The sequence below is a fragment of the Amia ocellicauda genome, chromosome 1, assembly GCF_036373705.1.
Source record: "Amia ocellicauda isolate fAmiCal2 chromosome 1, fAmiCal2.hap1, whole genome shotgun sequence".
Lineage (NCBI taxonomy): Eukaryota > Metazoa > Chordata > Actinopteri > Amiiformes > Amiidae > Amia > Amia ocellicauda.
The window spans coordinates 15,734,285-15,761,502 of NC_089850.1; the positions used below are offsets into that span (position 1 = coordinate 15,734,285).

The 27,218-nt window shown below is 41.7% G+C and overlaps 2 protein-coding genes across 2 annotated transcripts; one reads left to right on the plus strand and one right to left on the minus strand.

Annotated features, from left to right (window-relative positions):
- On the plus strand, nucleotides 1–11,344 carry ect2l (epithelial cell transforming 2 like). Its single transcript, XM_066694047.1, has 22 exons — nucleotides 1–624; nucleotides 864–1,071; nucleotides 1,229–1,341; nucleotides 1,466–1,628; nucleotides 1,895–2,147; nucleotides 2,259–2,395; nucleotides 2,898–3,022; nucleotides 3,403–3,511; nucleotides 3,682–3,850; nucleotides 4,079–4,207; nucleotides 4,361–4,453; nucleotides 4,579–4,755; nucleotides 4,991–5,094; nucleotides 5,258–5,377; nucleotides 5,775–5,989; nucleotides 6,465–6,612; nucleotides 7,275–7,348; nucleotides 7,647–7,803; nucleotides 7,890–7,955; nucleotides 8,463–8,551; nucleotides 9,034–9,206; nucleotides 10,258–11,344. The coding sequence occupies exons 2-22, from the start codon at nucleotides 877–879 to the stop codon at nucleotides 10,386–10,388; spliced, it is 2,940 nt and encodes a 979-aa protein (XP_066550144.1). The 5' UTR covers nucleotides 1–624; nucleotides 864–876; the 3' UTR covers nucleotides 10,389–11,344.
- LOC136716755 (Golgi resident protein GCP60) lies at nucleotides 11,249–24,126 on the minus strand. Its single transcript, XM_066694163.1, has 8 exons — nucleotides 23,795–24,126; nucleotides 18,850–18,991; nucleotides 18,141–18,281; nucleotides 17,802–17,960; nucleotides 17,271–17,445; nucleotides 16,819–16,999; nucleotides 16,160–16,444; nucleotides 11,249–15,922 (listed from the first exon to the last, which is right to left on the minus strand). The coding sequence occupies exons 1-8, from the start codon at nucleotides 24,066–24,068 to the stop codon at nucleotides 15,708–15,710; spliced, it is 1,572 nt and encodes a 523-aa protein (XP_066550260.1). The 5' UTR covers nucleotides 24,069–24,126; the 3' UTR covers nucleotides 11,249–15,707.
- Nucleotides 24,127–27,218: the final 3,092 nt, after the last annotated feature.

Here is a 27,218-nt window from a genome sequence, read left to right on the forward strand (position 1 = left end):
TCTTTTCCCAAATGTAGAATATAAACTGATATTGCTATTACATTTATTTTGCTCAATGATTCATATTTTCATTAATCCTGAGTGGAGGGTTGGTGGGGGACACTGCTGTTGTACTGTTGAGCTAGGCACTGTACCTATATTACCCCAGTAAAAAAAAAAGCAGCTGTATAAATGGGTAATTGTATGTAAAAAAATAAAATAAAGTGATATATTGTAACAATTGTAAGTGGCCCTGGATAAGGGCGTCTGTTAAGTTAGTGGGCTGAAGAAATATCCTGTAGGGGGCAGCATTCCTGCACTGGAGTTGGTTGCCATTGGGCGCATTGTAATCGGCACTGCCCTGCGTTTTCACATTGAGATCTGATCCAGCGCTTCAATCACACTGGACGGTAAGTGGGCGTAGCTACTGTAGTTACTATGTATCTTATAACAAACGCGTTCTTACTGGTGCTCTCACGCAGAGTGCGGTGCGGGTGTTAGAACGGGCGGTGCTGCGCCTGCGCGTCTGGCTCTCTTGGTGACGGCGGTGTAAACACGCCGCTGTTAGTTTTGCGGAGACGTGCGCTGCCTGCCGAGGTCCAGTGCCCGGATCCCAGGAAGGACACAGCCAGCGTTTCAAGCGAGGTAAAGAAATACTGCATTTCTAGACAAACAGACCTGCTGCAATCACTTACGTCTTCCTTCACCATTTTAAAGTTAGTTTTACTTCCTACTAAGAAATCAGTGTGTTTGTTTATTGGAACTCAGTATTCTTCCTTCATTTTTGCTCATTTAAATATTTGTTCAGTCTGTCTCTTTTTGTCATGTTACCAGTAAGACGCACAAATCCACATACATTTATGTCTAGACCTAATTTATTGTAGATCGCCTTGAAACATGAAACCTCTGGAAGCCGACTCCATGCCGAGCGCCATGCTGAAGTCCAAGATGAGGTCCAGTGCCCACAGTGTGAAGCAATGGCAACTAGCCAGCATTGGCTTTAACCCGCCAGTGGACGAGAAAGCACTGGTCACCACAGAGACCAAGTTCAGCACCTGGACCCCCGTTATCAACAAGACCTCCAACCAGCAGGTGATAGTTTGGATTTTGTACACAGTTAGTTAAGCCTATAATTGTTCAATTCAGGATCCGATTAAGTCAAAAGTTGGGAAATCTTTGAACATAACCCACCAGTCTTTCAAAATCCTCTGCTTTGTCACTATTTATTTGCGACTCTCTAATTCCCCAGCTTTTCCAGGAGAGGAACAATCTCATTCTTCACTGGTTTGACCTTTGGACTGACAAGCAGAGAAAGCAGTTCATTCATAACGTGCTGATGAGGTGCTCCAGATCCCAACTCAAGTATGTAATCCCCTTTTCCCTTTTTATGACACATTACTAATATGAATTCAGTATGACTGTAGAATCGCTACACACACTGATCGTGGAATGAGCTCACCAATGAGCTTCTGCGCATTTCTGCCAGGTTCACTCGGGACTGGTTCGAAGAGGTCGTTCCTGTCACCAAGCTGGACTTCACTACCGTCCTGCCGCGCATCCTGTCCCTGTACATCCTCTCCTTCCTCAGCCCTCAGGAACTGTGCATGGCGGCCCAGGTCAATTGGCACTGGAAGTTCCTGGCCGAGCAGGTCAGTAGTCCCAGTTGGACCCAGTTGTCTGGGACCCATTTTCCAGTTATATGTTGCTGCTGCTATAATTAAGCTAGCAAATGTCATTTTAAGAAGAAAATGTATGACTTGAACTGAAAATAGAGGAATATAAATCATGACTACAACAACAATATGCCTTTCCTTGTGACGTACTCTTGCATAAATATTTAGTAAGAGTGTAATAATAATAACTTGACCTGACTGTTTTCCTCCAGAGATGTCTAAGATTAACTCGTTTTTTGCAGGACTGCTTGTGGATTCCCAAATGTGTCAAGCGTGGCTGGTTCCTCCCCTATAGCCCCGCAGACAATGAATATGGGTCCTGGAAGAGACACTATGTGGCCTGTGCCAAAGACTTAGACTACCTGACACCACGAGAGGCTGCAGATATGTACGGGACTCTGAATGAGCCGAAGACAGATACAGAGGATCAGGAGGAAAGGTTGAGAGAGCGCTTGATAAGAAAAAGAATATGGGAGAAGGTTGCAGAACACAAAAGTGAGTGATTTTCTGCAGTTTGTGATGACTGAACAGTAACCAAAAAGCTTGCATTATAAAGCATTTGAGTTTCCTCAAGTCTTTAGTGGTGCACTCATTTTCAATTTGCAGAAGCTTCACTAACATCAAGACCGCCTTGGCTGAGCAACAGCTGGACTCTAGGGTCACTGAAGAGCAAAGGTCACAATGAGAAGCTTCGGGCGAGTCTGGGCCAGCAGGGTTTGACAGCGGCTTTGGTGCTCATAGGGGTAAAACACTCCCTTGTTTTTGTAGGTAGGGTGCATCTCTGTTGAATGAGTAATTACTGCCAAAGCAAAAGCATTCAAACCGAACTCAATGCATCTTCATTCTGTTTCAATGATTCATATTCATCTGGCAGTAATGTATGCATTGACACTGGATTTCTGATCAAAGGCAAAAACAGATTAGCATAAATCTTGTTTCCAGAAATGAAGAGAGATATATGTTGATCTGACCAATATGGAAAAGTCTAGATTGATGTTATTACATACACTGAACTAGTGTTCTTCACATTTTTTGTTTTTTTGTTTTTGGATCATAAACAGATTAATGCATGTTCAGCAATGGGGTTGTAGCAATGAGCAAGGCTGACTTACAGCTACCAGTTCCAAATTAGGAGGGTATAAATAACAAAAATTGGAATCAACACCTTTTTTTTGTGTGAAAGAAAATAAAAATAAATACAAAAGTTTGTGGTGTGTTGTGACCATCTATCATTTTGCTGCTCAGAACCAGACCCGCTCTCAGCACTCTCTCTCCCAGCTCCTCCGGCAGGACACACAGAGCCACTTGACACAAGACACTGCCCTGGAGAGGAAGATGATGACCATGTCGATGCAGTCGCTGCCCAAACAGTAAGCTAGTGTTACTTTTAAATGGTTTTAAAAGTATTTATTCATCTTTAATTCAAAAGGATGTGGCACAGTGCTCCAAAATCATGCCCCTTGCATAACACTTTAAGGTCCAATGAAGATTCAGCCATATTTTCAAAGATATTATCAAGTGTATTGGGTATTGGGTTGTTCAATTAGTTAAATATGGGGCAGACCAAAAAGCTAAATAACTGCTGCAATCCTTTTGATTGGACAACTGTAACATTCTTCACACAACATGGCTTTCTAGTGCAATGACTGAAGTGTGACTCCGAGTATAAAGTCCTTGACAATGAAAAACACACCCAAACATGGAATATAGTGTTGTTTATTAAAAGGAAAGTGTTTTTTCTTTTCATCAGGATGAATCTGAGCAGTGGCAGTAGCAATTCTGTATCATTCCCCAAGGCAAGCCCGAGTCAGTCTTCTCCCCGTCTCCTGCTGGTGTCTTCCAGGATACCAGGATACGAGGTATGAGAAACCAGAGAAATGTGGGCTCAGGGGTTTGGTCAATGGTATAGGCACTATGGACTGGTTGCTGGAGAATGACATTAGGTAGAATGGTCAAGGAAAAAGTGAAGAACCATTACAAATCGTTGTTGTGAGATGTTTTTTGTCATTACTTATTTTGTCATGAACAGATGCTGTTGTGCAGTGCATGGGTGGATGTCATACCAGTGCTTTATGATTACTATGGAACCACACTGGAAGCCCTGCTGTACCGGGTGGAGCAGGTCCTGCATGGCCAAAGAGCCTGCAGCGTTGGTGTCTTCACGGAGGGACACCCAGGGGAGATTGCGCTTTTGAAAGGTGGATGGATTCACTCTTTCCCATTTGGAAAACAAAAAGAGATCAAGAACTTCTTATAATGAGCCATAATCGCCCAGCGTTTCTCCAAAAGAACAATGTGCTATAGGCTAGCGTTGTTGACTTTCAAATATTAACACTCACCTGAATCAGAAGGATCGTTTATTTTGTCTGTGTAGCTGGACTATCTATAACACAACCCAAGTGTTGACTTGTCCTCTACTTCCACAGGCTGCACAGTCAGTCAAAGGACAGTCCTGCACCCCGAGGTGAGACAGTTCTGGGAGAATCTGTCTGGTTTTGTGGTGTCCCGGACGGACGGAGGCAGCCTAGACATATTCTTTCCTCTGGCAGTTTCAGGTCAGTCAAAACAGCCTACAATTCTTGGAATACTTCATTTGCATGTGTGTAAAATTGACCACTTTACTTGTACTCTTAGATTGTCTTTATTAATTGAACCCAGACTTTGGAAGTGGTTGCACATGAAGTCTTTGTTTTTTCTCCCTATTTCAGAGACAGGAATGGAGCTGATCTCCAATATTTCGGTTCTGACAGGACTCGATGTGAGTGCTCCTACTGGAGTTGGCACTGGATCTCACCAGCACAGTGAGCATCAGAGAGGCGGGGGATTTGATGTTGATTTTAATGTTACGTTTTCTTTTCTGGAACCCTTAATAACTGTGAGTTCGCTATGTAATGGTCCAGTGGAGTGATTGTTGTATCCCTCCTAGTTCTCAGCGAGTGGCTCGGCCGAGCGGTGAGCCCCAGCGCCACGTATTTCAGCGCCCCGGCCCTGCTGTGCTGGTGCAGGCAGGCGGAGAGACTGGAGGAGGTTCTGCTGGATCTTCGCAAACAGATGGGACCTCAGCTTGGTGACCTGCGGACGGAAGTGTGCGGAAGAGTCCTGGGTAAATGTGTGTGTGGGCGAGTAACCCATAGAGGGTCTGTTTCGTTATGCCAGGGCTGGGTTTGAGCCTTTTATCAGACGGGCACATCAGTGACATCCTGGAAGGTAAACGAAGCTTCAGTTAGATGTTCTGCTCAATGAGGCCGAGCTCCAGTTGTAAGAACATGCCAAATGTCAGAGGACGAGACACACACAGGGCTCCGGTGATAATCCTGTAACTTGCTTTGTGTCCACAGGTCAGTTCCTTTTTGATTCCGTGGGCTTGTCAGAGATTCACACGAATGTGGAGATCGCTCGAGCTGTAGCTGAAGGACTGGCTGCGCTGTCCAAAGAAAACTGTGTAAGTGCCAGTAAAGTGTTATAGTGGGAGCATCTTCCTACCACAAAGTTTGACTATTTTAATATTTTTTTTTATGGTGTGGGTCAATCTGTATATTAACTTTTGTAATTTATTCCACAAATGCTATGCATATATATACTTCAGATCTGCTTTTCTACCCAAGGAGAATCCACTGGAATTTCTTTCTGACTTCCTGCGGAGAGGTGTCAGTCACACGTCCCAAACTGCTACTGCTTTTCTGACTGAGTGTGTTCCTAAAGGAGCCCCCCTCGAACCCCCCGAGGTAAGTGGCTCTCAAAGTACACTCGCATCAAATGTCATAGTGGCATGAAACGAAACAAAAACTAAAGTTTCTCTTGTTCTAGAGAAAATAAATTGAAGAAAGACTATGTTAAATGTGATATGAGGAAGATGTTGTTTTTGTAACATTTTCTTATTACATTATTTATACTTGTAGTGTGTTTACAGTAGCCTTGAAATGTACGGCTCCATTTGATCGTCTCTGGAGCCTACAGTAACAGTTAAATTGTTGTAAAGTTTGTTTATTTGATTGATGGCTTTTTTAATAGGATGCTCGTGAAGTTGTCAATGGAGTAATATGCACTGATGCAAATTTCCTTAGGTATTATCTTTTCTTTTTTTGCCTTATCTCGGTGTGTTTTGTTGCTCCTCTTCCACAGACAGCGACGTTGCCAGTGGGCTCTGTGGACCGGCGCACCATGTTTGCCAGGGAGTTGTTTCACAGCGAGAAACGCTACGTCCAGTTGCTGGATGCCGTCAGACTCGTATACGTCACTCCACTCAGAGCCGCTTTATCGTCAAACCGCGCCATCCTGAGCTCTGCCAATGTCCTCATCATCTTCTCTGACATCCTAGACGTCGCGGAGCTCAACAGGTGAAGTCCGCCAAGCGCCGACCCCTGCGAATGAGAGAGTTGATTTCTCTGTTCTGTATTACACCTGAGTTAGACCTTCCTCCACTCTCTACATTGCAAGTCCTGCGGAGTCAGTGTTTCTTAATAAACCTCCTTTTGACATTCACGACAATGTCACAGTGTGAGGAATGTGATTGGCTGCCGGGAGTAAGTGATCCGGGGCATCAATTAATCATCAGATTTTAAAAGCTCAGTCTTTAATGAGAAGCGAAGCTCAATGGTTTTTAGGAAGTCATGAAAACAGACTGGAAAGTTCAGCTCCCTTTCATTGTATTGACAGAACCATACCAGAAGTCATACTGATTTGGATTATGAACAATTTGAGTAGCTAGATTGGACTTTTGCCTCCCCATCATGATACATTTAAATGTGCAAAACAGGAAGTCAAACATCCATCCCATCGAGAGACTGTGGTCATCTTGTCATCCCCCCTTAGACAGTTCCTGGACGAGCTGGCAGAGCGGATACAGGAGTGGGGTCCCTCCCAGTGCATCGGGGACGTGTGCGTCAAATTCAGCACCCGACTGAGGGCCTACACTAACTTCTTCAATAACTACACCACCATCCTCAGGACTATTGACAAGGTTGGTCCCCATGAAGTTAGTGTGGGATTCCTCCTGCTTTTGGCCAGAAGACAGGTAGCTGCTAGATCCTTGTCCAGGTGAAAGCGGATGTGATTGGTCTATTTTTAAGCCCTTTGAGATATAACCTACATGTTAAAGGAAACGCCAAGAGTGGCTTGCTGTTGTAATTGCTTGCGTTGCCTATCCTCAGACAGCCAGGACTATATTCCAGCCTCCATGTTGTTCCTTATTCATGCTTTTGCGAGAAGACTTCAGTGGAATTGTACAACCAAATCTAGTGAAGGGCATCTACTTTCACACTTTCATTAAACCATAAGAAAACTGACAAACAACTGTTCACTTTGCTTGTTTGCTGGTTAATAGCTTATTGATCTGAACGTCTAACTTAGCGGTTTCTTGTAAGGTTCCTTGCAATTCAACACTACGGTTGGGAAGCTTGTTCCAAACCCCCTGAACCAGATTAAAATGCCCACAGATCTTATTTAATTTCCCAATCAATTCTGCTCCTCAGACTCTCAATAGATGCCAAAACAAAACAAAAAGAAGTAATCCCCTGTTATCAGCATGGATCAGCATGTTGTCAAATCTGATTGCGTACGTCCTAAGAAATCTGCCAGTCCGTGTCTCTAAATGTCATTTGAATGTATTTATCTTCATTTCAGTGCAGAGAGATGGTTCCTGCCTTCCGTGCTTTCCTGAAGAGACATGATAAAACCATGGCCACGGAAATAATGAGGTATGGGATGGGCTTTTCTTTTTCTCTTCTTTGGCGCAGTCTTCCCATTAGTATACAAACACACAAATGCATTCCGCTCAAGTGGTCTGGATTTCTACCAATTGTGCCATTCGGGAGCTATTTTCCAAGCTGTGTTTTCTAGCACCAAAACCCTTTTTAATTATATTTTGTGTCCCCTAAAGAATTATGTGTTTTCATGGGCAGAGAAAAGATATATACTCAAACACCAAGAAGTTAGCAAATTTGCACAGCTGCTTTCTTCAGACCTCGAGCGGTGTCTCCTGTCTGCTGTGCTCAGCTTGCAGGACCTGCTGCTGCTGCCCCCCCAGCGCTTCGAGGAGTACGTGACTCTCCTGCAAGCGCTCTCCCTGCACACGGCCCCCGAGCACCCCGACCGTGCTCACCTCCGCACCGCGCTAGACACCCTCACACGCTACCGGGACTTTGTTCAACAGGTACCCCGGCCTCCCGGTTACCAAAATGCGCACCATGAAACAGCTTTAACAGGGCACACTGTGATAACCAGTCTGGTGTCTTTCAGCTCAAACAGACCACAGATGGAGATTCGAAGATGTTGGAGACCCAGAAGATGATCCAGAGTTGCCCAGTAAGCAATTCATAGTGAAATATATCTATTTAGACTTCAATCTCTTTACAATGGTAGTGCAGACCCCTTTTATTTTGAAAAACATACACTCTCACTGCCCACAGTATGTGAGATGCCTCCTTCAGAAATAATGGGTAAGTTTCCATTTGACTGAATCATTTTACTATACAAAATAAAGTCCTGGAGGCCACTGGGATTGATGTATTTTCACTCAGATGAGAGTAGGTCAAGCAGTAAAAGAGCTGAAGTCTTTTTTATATCTTTTTTCACTAATCCAGCCTGTCACATGACTTTTAAGTTCATCACCCAGTCTAAGACCGAATAGTCCCGGCACAGATGAGCAGTTTCTCATCCCGCTTTAAACTCGAAGCATTTTTTTCCAAATGAACAATGATGCCAGATGGGAATTTCCATGTTTGTTTTAATGCAAATATCCATGCTTCAAACACAACATGACTTGCTTTTGTTTCAGTTCAATAAATAAACTATTGTTTCTGCACTTCACAGAACTTGCTGGAAGCGAACAGATACCTGATCCGAGTGGAAGACGTGGCTCAGCTGAGCTGCTCTGATAAAGAGATTAGCGCTGCCCTCAGGTATGGGCCTCTTTCTGCTGAATTTGGATTCCCCAACATGCAGCTAAAGGCCCTGCTAACTGGCCCTGACTTCGCCACACTTGTTTTACACACTGTACAACACGCAGGCAACTCACACTTAACACAGATTGCCTTCCACAATCCAAGTGTAATGTCCAATAACATGATAGAACCACTTTTCATAAGAGTTTGTTCCTTTTGTCCATTTAAGAGCTGTGTGAAAATGTAAAGATACAGGAACATGTTCGATATTGATCCATTAGGGCTCTTGTTTGTCCATCCCAGGGAACTCTTGAAGGATATTCAGGTGTTAGCTACAAAATCATCTCTGAATATCCTTAACCGACTGCTTCACTGATCACAATTCAAAGTCTCAAAGAGTTTGTAAAGTATGTAGGACCAGGACTGGAGGACCTTAAAGTCCCACTCGGAGCTTTTTATTTGTACTTGGACATTGACACGGATTGCTCTCCACCTCGCAGGATCTACGAGCACGTCGGGGAACTCACTCTGTTTCTGTTCAACGACGCTCTGGTCCTCTGCAACAGGACGGTCTCTCAGGTGCCCTTCGAGCGCCGCTGCAGGACCACACGCTGCTTCCTGGCCTCTGTGGCCCTTCACCGGCTTTCTGTGCATGGCATCGCCGACACCAGATGTAAGTCTCATCGACACCGCCCTGTAGGACAAAAAATACGACCAGACTTGAGTCCTTTTAGCCTATTTGCTCTACGGTAACTAATCAAAACCACAATTTCAACCCACCAGATCTTGTAGAATCCAAGGAATCAATCGGCTTCAAACACATGGCAAGGTAGCTTGCTGCAGACCCCTGCAACCTTTAGTGTAAAGAAGTGCTTCCTGTTTTCTTAGAAATACTCCTTTCATTTCCATGTGTTTTCTTCCCCCTGTTGTCGCTTTCATGATCTTCAATACTACTGTGAAGTCCCCTTGTCGTCCTCCCTGTTGTAGACTAGAGATTCAATTCCTTTAAGGATTGCAGAGACATTTCCAGGTTGGCCCATACATGTGGCTGCCAGTGTATTCATTTTTAAATATGATCATATTACACCTATGTATAGTTCAAATTTGAATTAAATAGAGGCCTAAGATAGAAATGCAATGCAAAGTTAACAGTCATTATGTGCGTTTCTAGTCCATTTCTGATCCGGATCAAACGCATCAGGATGTCAGGATCATGAGTGTCGCGTCTGCATTTGATCAGCATATTGTTTTGCAACTGAAGCGTTTTAAATAAAAATACAATTATATTATATATTATATTTTGATAACATAAAATAATAAGGCATTTACTGTTAACTTGAACAATATTGTATTTATAATGAGGAAAGTAGGGACGTGTTCTCCTATCTGCTCCACTGATGCAGTCTGTCCCCTGCCTCTAAAACACACACCGCCGCAGTGCATGCTGGGACTTGAGCCGGTCCAGAGTTTACACTGCACGTTTATTTTCCTGATCAGCTCTGCACCCTGTTTGTGGTTGGTTCTCCTATGATGCAACTACATTCTCTTGCTCGTTTGAAAATGTTACACTGTTACCTCCTTGACCGGAGCTCCTGATTCAAAGACAACCGACTACACTCCCCCCTTGTTAGTTTAAAGCTACAAATTGAGTTGCTGTGCTCAGTAACATAACGCAGCCTAAAACCGCTGTTATGAAGTTCCTATTCTTGTTGTTGTCTCTCCAGATATTAAGAACGCGTTTGGTCTGAGGGGGCCCAGGCGGCAGTGGGTCTGTGCAGCAGAGACCAATGAAGACAAATTCACTCTGCTGTCAGCCCTGCAGAGTGCCATCAATGCTGCAATTGGTGACAAATAATGTAAAATGCTGGCCTTTGAGTATTTCGTAACAACAGAAGTCCCCAGTCAACTGTTACAGGGTCTGATCGCCTCGGTTGTCTAACTGTACATATAAATCAGCTATATTTTTATAAACTGAGCACTTCTGATTAGGTAGGCATATGCAAGTGCCATTGAGAGCACAATTGCCTTTTTTCTCATGTGTAACAGCAGAAATCATTGTACAGAATTGAGGTCAGCGCTGTTACACATATTATTCCTAAAATAAACCCAAGGATCTTCCATTGTCTGATTTTTCTAATTTGAAGGTCATTTATTTTTTCAAATACAAAGGATTGTTCCTTCTTTTCCATAGAGCATTGTAGTGAAGGCTGAGGAAAGATGTTTAAAGTTTTTTTTTAAACCATTGTATTGTCTTTTCATATAATAAAGTAAGATTAAACAGCCACAAGTACCACTTTTAGGCTCAAGTGTTACTCTTGCTCTAGCAGTCTGTAGCTAAGTGATAGAATATAAAACATGTAAATGGATGGAAATGTTGTATTCCTGTAAATCCCTCAGGTCAGTGTTAGTTAGGGCTGATGAAACAGTTATTAATAATCATGTAAGCTTTCGATTCTGACATTTTAATCATTTTCTTCATGGTGTATTACATAATCTTCAGCTAAGATCTGTGTTTTATGTAAAAGATGCAACAGTAACTTGTCTAAATTCGGTTTGCCTATTGTAGCAGCCTCCCTCTTTACTACCTTCCATTACCGTGAAGTGCAATTTTAAAAAGCGACTGATTGATTCAAATAATGTCCCTTGTTCTCCTTGAGCCATAAAAAAAGGAAGTGCCAACAAAATGGGGAATAATAAAAACTCAAGAGGCCGATCTTACAGATAAATGGAAGTTTAATTGAGATTAAATAGATGCTCAAGAATTCTGCACTCGCACTGTACTCATTAAACGGGTGAAAGCAATACAAAAAATTGTTTTTTCCATCTTTAATGTTAAACTCATTTTTTTGTTTAATTTAGTTTACATACACATCTTCACCTTTGCACCTCAGGCAATTTACAATCTTGTTTAACAATACATCCCATCCCATCCCATCTCCCCCCCCCCCCCCAAAAAAAAAGGCCAGCATTTAACATCATCACGGGGGAGAAGAAAAACAAAATCGTTACGAACATCTGGAGCATCTGAAAACAACAAAACAAAACAGAAAAGAGCATCGCTGTTCTTGCATACACGAGATATGAACGGGTAAAGGGTCTCTCTGCTCCAGTGAGTGTCTAAGAGGAGGTGCACCACAACTCAAAGATTTATACATCGTGGGGGGAAAAACAGCCCAGGTCAGGTTTCTGTGTCTCGAGACAAGGAACTATCCTGAGCTGTTAAAAAACAAAGTGCAGACATTGCTGGGCTGCTTCAAGTTTTGCAAGAGGGAATCAACTTTTGAGTGAATAGTGTCGTAAAGACAAAGCGATATTTAAAATCTTATACACTGGATTGTCTCAGACCTCTGTTAGAAAGACCTTTTACCTGATGTAATGATTGCGCAGGTTTCATTTGCCATTTAATAGTCAAAACATAAGCCCAACAGAATATTGCTTCTAACTACAGCATACAAAATTAAAAACTGATCAAACATCTGTCATTCTGAGAGCCTAGAGAGGTTAGTGACCAATTTTTCTGTGAACACCTATGACTGCACTGGAGAAAAGGTGTTTTGTTGGTTTAAACCCTCGCAGTTACAATTCAGATCAATTCTGACACATTTCAACAGCTTCGGTCAGCTCTGAAGGAAACCCAGAGTAACTTTTAATCGTAAAAGAGTGGGCCATGTGTTTTGTTAAATGGAGACTCTCAAACTGATATACTATGCCTTTCTTTCTCCCTGGCTTTTAAAACGGCTTTGACATTTGCAAGAAGGTGTTGAAATGTGGAAGAATGCAATTTAAATTACTTCTCCTCAGTAAAAAAACAACAACAAATAAACCATACTCTATCAGTGTGTTATATACAAACTGGGTATCAAAGAAAAACAAAGCACTATGAACAGCTACACTGGACAGGCTGTGGCACAATCACTGACCAGACAGAACTACCCACAAACAGGGTCGTTTTCAGGGCATCGCCAATACACAATTTTCAGATTCAGTTAGGCAGCCTAACCTCAAGACAAAACCAAGTGTAACCTTTAGCTGCCCTTTCAAGAATTTTGGATGTAGCGGGTGAACATGAGGACAATTGTTTGAATGTACTGAGGGCCGAGAAAGGAAACTGCATCTCCAGCTTTGAGGATGACATTAAAATATTCGAAATGTATTTCTTCAGCTCCTAAACATGACTCTGAAAACCATGGCACTTGTGAACTCTGTGTTGCTTAATTACAGCATGCAAGCCAGATTGACACCTGCCACACTTTGCTAAAACATGTTTTACATGTTTCATTGACTTGAATCCAATACATGTATATATGTATATGTATATGTATACATGTTCTCTGTCTGCCAAGTGTCAATAGGGAGTCCATCGCTTCCCCTTGAATTGACAGCTGAGCTGCTTGGTTTTATATTAAGCAAGATGAAGTAGATGTCCAGTTATACCCGTGACAAGATGCCATGATACAGGCTAACAGATGTCACTGCCCTCCATGTCATTCTGCTGAAACAGATTTCAATTTCAAATCTAGAGTCCAGAAAAACACAGAATGGCCAGGCAAAGCAGGGGTCGGGTTGATCATGCTATTGCAATCTCTGTTCCATGATCGATATCAACCCAAAGGAGAAAGGCACACAGGAAAACTGGTAGCATGCAAGGTGTAACACACTCCACACTATAAATGCTAACTTAGTGTTCCGATACTGGATGAAAAACGACAAAAATATATAAGTAAAGCCGTCCAATGTTCTCTATACAATGCCCCAGAATGTTTATTAAAGTAATCCTATTCCTGGCTGTGATTATTTATTGCCACAGTAAACTATTCTCCCAAAGTAATATGTTAAATTGCGAACTGCAAAGTAAAGTTTTCTAAAAGAGACCGAACTCGGGGTGTACAGAACAACCAAGCAACTGCCCAAAATAAAGCATGCAACGGGGAAAAACAAAACCTGAACGTTATTTCAGCAAACCTGCACAAGGAAGCAAGAGGAAGACAGAAAGGGTCTGGGTTTAGAAGGGTCCATCAAACCTGACTGTAAATGTTGAGTAGGCCTGATTGGAAAGAGAAAAAACAACTATATAGTTTAGAAATGTAAAAACATGAAACTGTTTTTGGTTACCCTTCTCCTGTGAAAGATCAGTGCTTGGTCTTATATATATATTTACACATTTAAGAAGCTACAAACATACTGCATACGCCCCATCATCCCACCAATGCTCCTGCCCTTGGAATGCAAGTTTCAATGCTGTTTAGTGCATTTCCTCATAAAACCACACTGCTTATTCTCACCAAGCCCCTCCGAGAGAAATCATACACGATAAAAACATCCACGTTAAAGAAATGAGAGCCTGTCGAAGATAGGGGATGCTTACAAGAGATATTATTTGAACTGGGTTTTGATGTTTGATGTCACAAGATTTAATACCTTAAATGACCAAACTCAACTTCCCACAGAGAAATAAAGGTAGGACAGATAACGTCATATTTTGTCTTGTTTCTCATTGCAGACAATCACACAATCACACATTCCACTGTCCAGGAAGCAAATGGTTATGACAGAAGTTTATTGAACATCTGATCATTATTTTTGAACCCGATTCAAAATATTGTATACAGTTTAATTGATGATCTTAGTTTTTTTTTTTTTGTTTGTTTTGTTTTTTTTAAGTAATCTGCAACATCACACATTAAATGCTATAATCAAAGTAGTTTAAAAACTTTTAAAATAAACTGCTCTTCATGAATAGCAATAACTGGGATTTAGGATTCTTGTGACCCTCAAACCGATTTTTTTGTAAGCATGAATGGCATTTGCTTTTTGATGCTTTGCATTTGACAGCAGAAACCAAAGGAACCTTCTGACTATGTAAAATATATCCTGTGTGTTCAAACAGAGAACACTTTCTTCAGAATAAAGTGGGGAAAAACAAATAAGTAGGTATTTCCATTAAGAAACAGATCATTTGGGAGTGACAGACGGTGTGCTGTCAGCATTAATAAACTGATTGTTTTAAGGTTGACCTATTGCAACGTGACCATCTTTCGTATCTTTGAGAGGAAAACATTTACAGCTTTACCAGACACAATACGGTCTCCATTCTTGCAATCGAACTGGGCTAATTACAACACTGCAGATTTCGTATTTATTTTGTACACTAAAAAGGTGTTATAAGTGTACAGACCTCTGCTTGACGTTTCTACTGTAAATGGGATCAACAACCCTTGAATGCAGACGCTTTTGCTAATTTTTCCTGCTGTACGACATGTAACAACTCATTATTTACCCCATGCAAGAAACACCACCCACACACCTCATATAAAACACCAGCTTTTCCACAAATCAAACCGGGGAATTATTTAATCCTGGGGGATTTCCCTATTCCCAGGACAGAAGGACAGAACATCTCCAACCCTTGCCTTGGACAATGCCAACCATTCAGGTTTTGCATCTTGGATTACTGGTCATCTTGAATAATTAGGCCAGTTATTTGTTCCAGTAGGGCTTGGCTCTCCGCGAACAGGCTTGGACAGCACAACCCTTTGGAAACCACAAGGGTCTGGTCACCTCCCACTTGCTCAACAGGATTAATGAAGGAGCTCCATGATAGTAACGCACCGCTAAAGGGAGCGCCTCATGCCAGCTATAAAGCGATGAGATGTACAATCTGTGGGCTGGTTCGTGCGAGCCGTCAGTCTTGGGACACATGATCAGAACCCCCCTGTTTCTGTTGTTGGTGCTTTTATTAATGTATTTTATTTTAATTGGCTTTTATTTCATGCACCAGATCTAAGGAACATTTTACACCCCATCACTCATCCTAGACATGTTTGCACAGAATCCGTAACGGCAGACGGAGTAAAGAACTAAAGGACATTATGGTGAAGAGGAAACTTGCCGAGGATGATGGGTAAGGCAGTGCTTTGCTGAATAAAAGACCTATGAACGTCACACTTCAATTAACAGAGCAAAAGGCGGCATTTTTATTGTTATTCTCATTATTATTATTAATTTATTTTCCCTCCTAAGCGAAAGATAAGATGAGACGCAGAGTGTGGAAATGGCCATTCTGCACATAACTTCCTCACCAAGAAGAGAGATGTTGGACTTCTCCACAAGGAAACTACCAAGCCACACTACGCCCCAGCCTGCACAACCCCCAGTGTCCCATGACATTTTTGTTTTATCTAGTATAATACACTCTGTAGTAGACGGCTTTTGATCTCCATAGCGAGTATGAGTTGTCGAATTTGAGTAGGTACACTCCCCTCCCAGGATACTGATGGCTGCCGGCGTAGACCTCCTCGTGGCAGTCTCGCCGGTACACCGGCACTATCTCGTCCACCTGGGGCTTGTTGGTGTTCTTTTTGGCTTTGTCTTCCTCACTCTGGTTTTCACCTGAAACGAAGAAGGAAAAAAAAAAAAAAAAAGGGAGAAAGTCCCAGTCAACCAATGCCGAGCAGTGGCGAGAAGCGTGTTCATGCTCACTGTGCATCATAGTACTGACTGGAGGGAGAAACAGGAAGTAAACACCAGCTGGATCATCTCGTGACGAGGCCACACATGACACACACAGCAATGTTGCCACTATTACTACTAAGCCTTCTCTTGGGTGTCACCTAATTGTTTACTCACCTTCTTCCTCCTCCTCATCGTCGCTGGACTCACTGACATGGACGCTGACTGCTGTGTTTGGAGAATCTGTCCATTCAAAGTACACTCCAAAGCCAATGTCATAGTGGTCGGTGGCAAACTCCCAGAAGAGGTAGGAGCCCTCCTCGTGCGTGGGCACGCGCACCGTCACCACCTCTCCCCGGCCCACGGTGATCACCGAGTCGGCGTCCTGTCGGATCTTCTCCTTGAAGTCTTTGATCTGCGGCCGTGTCCACATGGAGGGGGCAGCAATCACAGGGGACACCTCTGTGGAGTGAGAAGAGTGAAGACGTCAGGACCATGCGGCCACTTGCCGCTCTCAATTAACCCTGACTGAGACGCAATTAATTAAAACAAACATACTTTTGCAGTGTCTGGATCCTCTCATTAAACACTCCTTATAAACGAGCCTCATCGTAATAGAGCGTCTTGCGCACGAACCTGCATTACTTCTATTCTGAAAAGGATGAATTACTACTGCACAACAAATGTAAAGAGATGATTTTCCAATGTGAGTGCAATTAAGTGCATAAAGGTTGTTTACATAGGATTGTCAAAAACATCCTGGGCAATTATCCCTTTCGAGGTGAAAAAAATGTAATGCAGAAGCACTGGAGTTCTGCGGTATCGCTGAAACATGCCTTTGGGGCCGTTTTCGGTGAGCTCCTCGGTGGCCTCCAGCTCGGACTCCTTCTCCAGGCTGTCCATGTGTGCGTTGGGCTGTCCGTTCACCGTGGGACTCTCCCCTGGGAAGGCCACGTTGATCTTCGCCGCCACTGTGGACGCCACGATCGCTGCCTCCTGCTGCTTCTGTAGCGCCGCCTGCAGGACGCACAAGGCAGCAGCAGCGTGAGGCACAGCCTCCTCTCTGTCCCCTTCGACACTCAGAACAGCACATGGACATGAAATACAGTTCTCACAAGACTACTTAAGATAATACTGTGGTGCAAAACAATAACTCTTTTTGTAGGGTTTGTTCTTGTAAATAATTTAGCACTGCACTAAAATTATATTACAGCAGCCACAGTAGTAAAATGCCTGTAAACAGAGGGCCAAGCTGTGCCTGGGTTTCAGTGCACTGCCTCCACAGTACCTGCTGCTGTGCCAGCTGCACCTGGTAGAGCTGCTGCATGTACTGCTGGTAGTGCTGCTCCTGGAGCTGGCGGATCAGCACCTGCTGCTGCTCGGGGTTTCCTGGGTACTGCTGGGCTGCGTACTGCTGGAACTGCACTGCGGTCTGTGCGTTCAGGGCGGCCATGATCTGCTGTCTGAAATACACCACAATACCATGAGTAGAGCCCCAACATCACCCTGCTGCTGCATGCCACTACACTGGCAGATCTGTGAAAACTTAGATTTGAGATTGACTCCCAACATGCTCTTTGTTCATTCGCAGAGTGACGACCTGATTCACCTGCAACTCCAGATTGCATTTTAATGAGTAATTTTTACGTGAAAGCAATTTTAATAAATGTGTGATTTGTCCTCAAATCTGTGCATCTTAATCTGAAACACAAACGCAGATTAACAACTGATTTGAGCACTAACAGCCAGTAGAGACAGTGGAGAAGATGGGCGGCCCCACCGATGGCGTAAACCAGGGCTGGGGAGGAACGGCACTCACTTCTGCTGCTCCATGCGCACGCGCTCCTCCTCGGCCTGCCGGCGCTCCTCCTCCTCCCTGCGCAGGCGCTCCTCCTCCTCCCGTTGGCGGCGCTCCTGCTCCTGCCGCTGGCGCTCCCGCTCTTCCTCCTCCAGCCGTCTGCGCTGCTCCTCCTCCAGCCTGGAGAGAGAGGAGGACAGGGCCGGTCAGCCACTCGAGGAGAAACGTCAAGGTCAAGGGGCACAAATCACAAATGTAAAATGGAAAGTTTCTTCTTTAAAAGTGGCAGCTGGATTACAGAGAACAGAAGTCTTGCAGTACCCGATTAAAAGCCCTGAAGAAGTGTTGCAGAGATCTTACCTTTTCCTTTCCTGCTCCTCCTTCTCTATTTTGTGAGATGTAACGTAGGGTGCGAATAAATTACAGCATTTGTTCAGCAACTTTAAAAATTCAACCATCGCATCTTCCTTCTGCATGGTCCCTAAAGAGGCCCATTCCTTCCTGCAAGAGACATCGCAAAGATCACAGTCACACACTGCCGCCTGACTCACTGCTGTCCCATAGAACCGGTCTGCTGAAAAACATGCCTTTTTAAGACCTTAAGGCTGACATACTTTACGCCACTAACATGGAAGAGATGGCTACAGTGTCAGTTGTAGGCCTGAATTACCTCCTGTTCAACTTGCCAAAACCAAGATAGACACTTATTGTGCATTTCAAGTGGATAAAGGTACTGCAAGGTGATCTTTCTGGTGATTCTTCAAATAAAACAATGACACCATATGTATTTTATATGTATACACTTCCAATCAAACATGTCTCCAGCAAGTGTTCCACAAACTCAGTAAAATGCAATTTGAGTTTAATTTAATTCATATTTTTAATTAATATCAGAATAGCACCGTTTCAAATGAGTGTCAATATTTTCCATTTCAAATGCACATTCCAGTGGAATCCTTTATGTGTGCCTGGAATTTCAGTTTCATGGAAATTTCGGCAGAAAAGGAAATTAATTCAAGTTAAGTAATTTTTCCCCAACAGAGGTTCGTCATAAATCGGGATGTTGTACCTTCTGTCGTTTCCAAGGACATCAAAGAATCCCACTTCTGGACAAGCATCTGGGTTATATGGGCCAAGTAACACTTGCTTGTGTAGAGCAACAAGCCGAAGTTTTTCTTCATATGTTGGGTGGAAGGCTTTGCCATCTTTATCTGTAGAAGTGAAAATATTTATTTAAGCTGAGCAAACCTTGCACAACATACTACTAAATGTTAGGCATGGATCCAGCTTTTAGTTCAGACCCTGGATAAAACCTCAGCTATAGTTCAGTTCAGGTTATGTTTAAGGGTCCAAATGGGGTTGATCTCTGCCACTCTCACTCCTCCCCCAATTCTGTTTCCCTTAACGCAAAAGCAGTCTGAGCTACAGAGTTGTGGCAGGTATCATTTGATTGTAACACACATGGCAATATTAAAACCAAGGAAGTTAGACCTTTCAAACTCAGAAATGGCAGTGAATATTAGAACAGAATATTTGTGGGCGGGAATTGGAATTCAACACACAGAAATGAGGTAGAACTGGAATGAATAAATGATCATCTCAAATGTGTCAGTATCACTGATTAGTACCACAAAAAAAAACAAGAACGTATAAACAAATTAGCCAAAAAGTGATAAAAACAAGTTAACAGGCTTCATGTCAAAGGTTAAAGGGCAGACTCTGGAATTTATACTGGGGTGGACATTGAAAAAGGTAAGTGTTGGGAAGGGACTACTGCAGGGCTCTCGTAAGGAACTAATCTGCACTCCTTAAATCCAATTACTTCAAGGCAAATCCTGATACTGTTTTAGAATGGCAGGTAAGACAAATAAATTACTTTTTGTGACATCCATTTTCCACTGTTAAAATAAGGAACTGACAAAAGAAAAAAGCTGCTTCAACATGTTTGTAAACCACCACCAATGTAAGTGCTGCCCGACCCTTGAAAATTACTCATTTATTTAATGGAGCCCCATTGTTAAAAATATCCAGGGTGTGAAGATAACAGCTGAGAAATTAACCGTTCCTTCTCGTTCAGCGGCTTTTCTTATAAACTGCAGGACTATCAGAGTCCAGTTTAACTTGACAAACAAGGAAGTTGTGCTTGCCAATGATTTGAAACAAATATTCAAATAATAAATAAATGGCATGAAACCAATTACTATCATGATTTAATTTTCTCCATGCAAAACAATAGTAGATTTCAGCAATAAACTGGAAACTTCTGACCTTACCTATTCTAGCAATAAGTACCAGCTCCCTGAATGCGAGAAAATGTAATCACACTGGTTTCCAGAGGCAGAATACATTTTTTGTGTCTTTTTAAACAAGGAATGTTATTTCTGAACGCCACAAGGTAAACGCAAACAGAAAATAGTCTTTCTGGAGAGTCAACAATCCTCAAAGGAATTTCTTGTTTCATGGTATGATGCACTTCTTACATATATATGCTAAAAAAAAAAAGATTTCAGCACTTTTTGGAGCATATATTTAAGTGTGCATGTATTCTGATTTATTTACTTTTTTTACCCAGAACCTGATAAGAGTTGGGGGTGTTTCTAGTTTCTGATTTTTCTGATCCACTTCTTTACCACTAGTATATGATCAGCATCAGCTACCATGCATACAAATCTCATGACACAGAATCAAATAAACAGGCTTGTACATAAGGTAGACTAGTGTGCTGAATTTATTACCCATTTCAAATAGTAAAGCCTGGCCTATAAAAGACAATGGTAAACTGACAATTAATAGTTAACCAACCGTATATCTTTACTATGATCGTTTAACACGGTGAAGTAGGAAAATTACCCTTTTCCGCTCATTGACAGAATGAACACCTTTTTGTTTTCGGTTTAATTCTAATTTACACACACATTATTGCCTGAATCCCACTAGGGATCAGTAGGTTTGCAGTTGGCCTTGGATACCTTGGCCTGCAGTGTAACCCAAATCTCTCCAGATTGATGGGAAATGTTGAAATAAATATGTAAACAATGACAAATAAAATATTAAAATGCATGCATCTAAGAACAAATAGATAATGTGATGTTATCCCATGTATGAAAAACAGAAAATAACTATTTTGATTTAGTTTACTGTTGTCAGAAAAATGGCACATAAAAAAGCAAAGAGCCCAGGCAAGTGTAATAGTTGGTCAACCATTAAAAGATAAATTGAAGCTGTTAACAGTTGTAACAACACATGGGGCAGCACACAAAGCCATATTGTTTACGTTTTATTGTCGGGGGCGGGCACTTTACTTGCATTTGAACTTGTTTATATTGCCGCTTTTCTTTTAGAGGAAGCAAAGTACTCATCTCTTCCTCACAACAAAATCTAGGCTAGATGTCAGAAGGAAAAATAAAAACAAGAAAGAAGGATTCACACAAAGTGTTGCCAACAGGATATCTGGCGTTACACATTTCTGTAAACAAGACACTGACACTTGAGAAGGAGTTCTGTAGATATAAACAATGATGTCAAGGGCAGTTGTGAACTTGTGACGGTCAATAACAAACATTTAAAGTAAAAAAAGTCTAATGAAGTGGTTAATAATGGGCGGATCTATACATCTTTAACTGATAGGTTTCACAATCAGATTAACCATCAGGACAGAGACTACCTCTGCAGCATGCTCCTCTTGCTGAGAGCACACTGCATAAAAGAAACATCACAGGAAAACACGCAAACTGCTGGTACCAAGAGAAACCCTTGTGAAGTAAAAATACAAAACAAAATCAGGTGATATATTCAGCTCAACTACAGATCTCCCAAAGAACAAACTAGATTCCATGATTTTAGACAGAATAAACATGGATGAAAATAGACAGTGTAAACATCTGGTGTATCAATTTCTACAACACCTGATTAGATTAGTTTCTGCATGCCACAGTGAAGTCCAGTGCATTTGCCACTGACCATTACGATTATAAACACACCAGAGACTAACCTGCATATGGCCTAGAACATGATCCGACAGAAACCAGACCATAAACTCACAATAGCACATTACTACAACTGTACCTGAACAAACAGGGCATTGACAGGCATCGGTACAGGCCTCTAGTCAAGCAAATACACAGAACTAAGCACTCAGGGTATGCCAGAAAATATAGACAACTCTGATACATATTTTGATAATATAAGTAAATTTGATATAAGTAAAAGGGTTTGCTGCTGTCCATGCAAGAACCAAATGTTCATATAAAGTTGCAGAAGTATGAGCATTAAGGAAAAATCAAGTTTACCATAAAGCATGGTTGCAATCACATCATTGTGAAGGTCTGCCCTAGTTATGCAGGAGCTCTGATTGAGGAGAATGTATCTAACTGCAGCAAAGTACTAAGAAACACTACATAGTAAAACTTCAGTCCAGACCAAATCTCATCTTGCACCCACTAATCGCTAATTAAACAAGACACTTGCTTGTAGTTTTGCATGAGAGAGGAGGAATACTCATTTGCCAAACCTGCAATCAAGTGTTGTATTTGTAATTTGCAAAATGTGTATTTGTTCCTGGCCTTTATATGACCTTGCCAACTAACAACCACAAAACCAACACACACAAACCAGGTCGACAATACAATTCCTATAATCCATTCCTAAAGAGAGCTGGACTGCTCACTGCAATCGCCCAACCTGAATACAGCTCAAGGGTTAAGAGTGAAACTAACATTGCCAACATAGAAGGAGGAGGAAAACAGTCATGATTCAGATGCCTCATACAAAGCAACCAAAAATATTTGCATGGTTTAATAGGAGGAGGCAAAGGAGGTCAAACTAGGTGCTACCTATAGAAATACATTGGTGTTAAAAAAATAAAATAAAAAGGTTAAAATCAGATCAAGTATTATGTAATTTTAATCTGCTGTCCTGCAATTCAAACATTCCCTAGGATTGTTGTAATTTTAAGCAACTTCTAAAAGGAACTGTATTTTCCATAACATTTTAGCTCTTTTACATTTAAAGATGTAGCACAGTGATGGGTACAGGAGGGGTGCATTACTGGTTTTAAGAAAAGGTACACTCTAATAACAGATGCATACCAAATCAACATTTTTTTTTTTTTAACTATAATTGTTTGGATAGCGATTAAGTGCCATGTGATTTGTAACAGGTTTTTCTAGTGTTACCCTACAGTATGGTGACCCAATTATTCACTACGGGATAGAAGACCAATTATGATTCTCAGCATCGGAATAATGAATAAGACTAATGGATTTTATGTAGATCAAATTATAAGGATTGGTCTATTGCAATAATGTAACTGATCTAGACTGACAGGACTGGACTGCACATGAAATCTCATGGTAATTTGATTCTGCTGAAAGACTCACAAACCTGACATTTCTCCCCGAGATGAGACACTCCTCCCAGCTTCACTAAACACGAACCTGACACTGAAGAAGTGCGTTTATAGTAGTACATGGGAAGGTGCATTACGTCCAATGTAAAATACTAAACTGGCTTAATTTGAGCACTTCTTAAAAGCATATCACAAGACCAGCATCGTTATCAAAGCTCTTTTACAATCAGGCAACACTGCTAATGACAGAATGAGGGTCTACTATCACCACTGCAGGAACCAGCTGTACAGCCGGGCGCAAATAAATGGTGCACTTTCATTTAGTCTATTTATATACACAAGTCAGAAAGCACCACCATTAGTTGTGGATCACACACGTCCAGTGCGTATACAGTTCCGTTTGCAATCTGAGCTAAACAGCAATAACTGAAGCACGCATCTTCTGTGCAGATCATTAATCCAGCCATTTCAACATCTTGTTTGGGTTTTACAAGTGAATGCAGGATGTAAACACATACGTAGTTAGCCACTGTGCATTGGGCAGCACTGCCAAGAAAAAGAAATAAATAATACACTGCAAAGTCGGGTGGGTGACTTGTTTGCTAGTCTCGGAACAAAATAAAAGCACATCGCGACATGTGCCGCGTTCAAGCAGCGCAGAGACTACCTTTAAAGAATTTCAGCGCCAGGCCATACAGCTCCTGGAGAGGAAAGCCCCACTTCCTTTCCATGGACTTGGCAGTCTCGCCCTCGTCCCCATCTTTTTCCTCAGACGGACCCGCGACTTCTTCTCCCTGCCCCGGGGGTTGAGGGGCCAGCCTCTCGCTGCGCTCCTGGTCGCCCTCCGGATCGGGGCTCAAAGTCAAGCCGTCTATGGAGACTTCCAGACGGCTGGAGCTGCCACTGTTGGGGTCGGAGCCCTGCACCTCCATCGCCATCATGCCGAGTGTCAGCTGGAGCAGCCACGTACCTACTTCCGCTTCATTTCTGCACCGGAACTTCCGGGAGTGCCGGCAGGATGTGGGCGGGAACGAGGCTCCCCCGGCTGTTGCCTGGAAACACGTTACTTTGTAGCCGTGTGGAAGCGGAGGCATCAGTGGCTGTTCACTCATGTTGTGTCCAAATCTAAACTTTGCTCAGTGCGCTGGAGATCATGACATGGTGAAAGCTGACCATGTAAGTCAAATAACGTAAGTTGCTGATCCAACACAAAGATGCGTAATTAAAGCTTTTTGTATGAAATCATTTCTCAGTGATGATACAGCAAACAACGCCTCCCGGCTGCGTGGGAAAACCTGTTCCTCCGCGCCGGACGCACCTTCCTATTTGACATCATTGTAGCTGATTTTACAGGAGGGGTGTGTGATCTATACACAAACACACATCTTATTGTTAAGTAGACTACAATGAAAATGCAGGCCGGCCAAATCGTTATATATCAGCAATGTGAAATCTATTGGGGCTTGAGTCATGTCTTGGTGTCCCATGAAATAATACCAATATGAGGTGTAAGTTGGTGTAGAAAAATAAAAACGTAAATATGTCCACACAAAAAAAAAGGCTTTTCTGTGACCTACGCTGTATTACGTTACTGTTGCAGATTCTCTCAATTGTTTGAGGTTTGTAATCTTTTTATTTTCTCTAACTGTGCTACTTCACTTAATCTAATTAACAACGATTCTGCAAACCTACAGTCGTCCCTCAGGGAAACGATTAACAGGATTAGTATTTTCAGTTAAGGGAACAAAAGCAGAAATCTTCAGGTATTTGTCCTGGAGGAGACTGACTGAGCACCTGAATGACTCAAGTCAAAGAAACAGGACAGAGACATGAACCAGTAACAGAGGGAAATTAATACTGACAATCTTATAAAAGTGTGTTCATACAAATCAAGCAAACCTTGTGGGGTATTTATGTATGTATTTAATTATTGGTGGCCACTGGGAAATTGAACTCAACATTCATATTGTGGTAATAAAACAAAATCATACTAGACCAAAACTCATGTTGAGGAAAATGCAATGTCATTGCAGACTGACTGGTTTCACAGACCTTGATTAGCTCTAGTCTTGGACTGCTCTACCTAAAATAACACTGGGTCCTTGACTAGAGCTAATTTGAAACCAGCCCACAAAGTGCAGACTGGCATTTCAAATACTGGACTGTGTGAATTATTATATGCATTTAAACAAAGCTGATTGAGGCAAATGAAAACATCCAAAACATAAAAGCTACCAATATACAAACCCAGGGCAGTTCACAGCTTTTTGACAAGAGTGCTGCTAGATTAATGTCCTGCCTGCCACTGGGAGTGGTAGTATGTTGCAAAGATCACATAGCTCAGATTTAATGCTGTTTAGTTTAGCCCTTGATTTATAAAGTCCTTATTGTGACACTGCATGCAACATTTTATTTAAGTTCTGACATGCCTTTATTTTAAAAGTAGGGTATACATAGGGCAAAATAGAAATTTGTATCCCCCCTCCCTCCTACAATCAATAAACGTTATGTTCCCAAAAACTTCAACACCCCAAAAATAAATTTAAATCAATTGAAGGCACCAGTCATGTTTATATGAAAAACTCTCGTTAAGAGTGAAATGATAACTTATTTATTTATATATATATATATATATATATATATATATATATATATTTAAAAGTTACATTTAAAGTTAGACAAGTAAAATAAAAGTGATGTATGCAATCTTTATTGAATTGTACCTATATACTGATTACTTTAGTCACCACTGTATTAGATGGAGAGATTGTTTTCTTTCTTCTCCAAACTCTCATGCCAACATACAATGTGTGATATGAAAGCTTGCATTAATTTTTTTTGGAGTACAATACAGGTATACATCCATTATACTAAATATAACCATTTTTGTTGTGCTGAATGAGCAATACTGACTGTACTACTTCACTCAGTAAAGCACTATGCAAGCAGTAGGCTGCTGCCAATTCAGGCCAGAAACGTTTATATTTAGAATATTGAATGTATACTTAAACATTTTCAGAAACCTTACTTTATATGCTCAATCTTCACAAATAGATACATTTCTGATGCACTTATTTTTCATTGTCATTCTTATTTTAAGGCTTACCATAAAGATATTGGACAGAGGGGAAATGGAGATGACATTGAATGCATCATATAGGGCTAAGACACAAACATTTGTCAGCATTCTTCTCCTATTCCTCTTGGTATGTTATTTTGATCAGAGGGCCTCCATACACACATTGCTAGATGTTGAACCAGTTAGTGTCTGACAAGGGAAGTGACTTGCCAGCATCCCAGTTGTGAGGTCAATATACATTACACATTACAGACCCAATATACATTTGGGGGTGAGAGGATTTGTATGAGTTTAGGCCTTATATGACTTTACAGATGAGAGACATATGTACAATATTTTAATTTGGTTTATTTAATCAAAACACACAGGGCATCTTATTGATATATGTATACATTTCCCATCCAGACTCAAAAGTTACCTACTTGTATAACGAGAGGACATCTTTTTTTAAAGCATCCTTAAAATAAATAGATTAGGCTATTACAATTACAAAAAGTAGTGTTGCAACTGGGGACACAATGAAAAGAACAAGGCAAACACGCATGTTTAAAATACACTAAACAAGCTACAACTATATGTAGGTATATACTGTAGTCCAATTCATTGCTCTTATATTTTGAAAGTCACCCTGGACAAGAGCATCTTCTAAGAAATAAACAATAATAATAATAATAATAATAATAATAATAATAATAATGCTTTTAAGTTTTGATTTTGCAAATCTACAGTACGTTGTCTTTGAAAGATGAAGCGGTGGCAAAAACCTGCTTCAAGACGTATATTCTGTGGGCTTTATCTCCAACCATTAAAACAACTTCATCTATATGTATATGTGCCATTTCCACACGTCAAGGCTAAGCTTGTCAGCAGCGGTTTGGCGAAGTTCACGCCTCGCAAGATCAGAAGGAGCCGGAACAATGGCGTCTGATGCCCCAGTCGAAATAAATCGACCCGCTTCACACCTTCCCCTTGACTTTGATGAAAGCAGGCAGGGCGGATGATATAAGGAGGG

Bases quoted from the DNA above. Each gene is read 5' to 3' on its own strand.
- ect2l (XM_066694047.1), top strand. From the start codon at position 877: ATGAAACCTCTGGAAGCCGACTCCATGCCGAGCGCCATGCTGAAGTCC. The intron at 2,148-2,258 runs GTGAGTGATTTT...TTCAATTTGCAG, and splicing joins GAAGGTTGCAGAACACAAAA to AAGCTTCACTAACATCAAGA. The intron at 8,552-9,033 runs GTATGGGCCTCT...TCCACCTCGCAG, and splicing joins GAGATTAGCGCTGCCCTCAG to GATCTACGAGCACGTCGGGG.
- LOC136716755 (XM_066694163.1), bottom strand. From the start codon at position 24,068: ATGATGGCGATGGAGGTGCAGGGCTCCGACCCCAACAGTGGCAGCTCC. The intron at 17,446-17,801 runs GTGAGTGCCGTT...GGTGTATTTCAG, and splicing joins GTGCGCATGGAGCAGCAGAA to ACAGCAGATCATGGCCGCCC. The intron at 17,000-17,270 runs GTACTGTGGAGG...TGCGTCCTGCAG, and splicing joins TGCAGCTGGCACAGCAGCAG to GCGGCGCTACAGAAGCAGCA.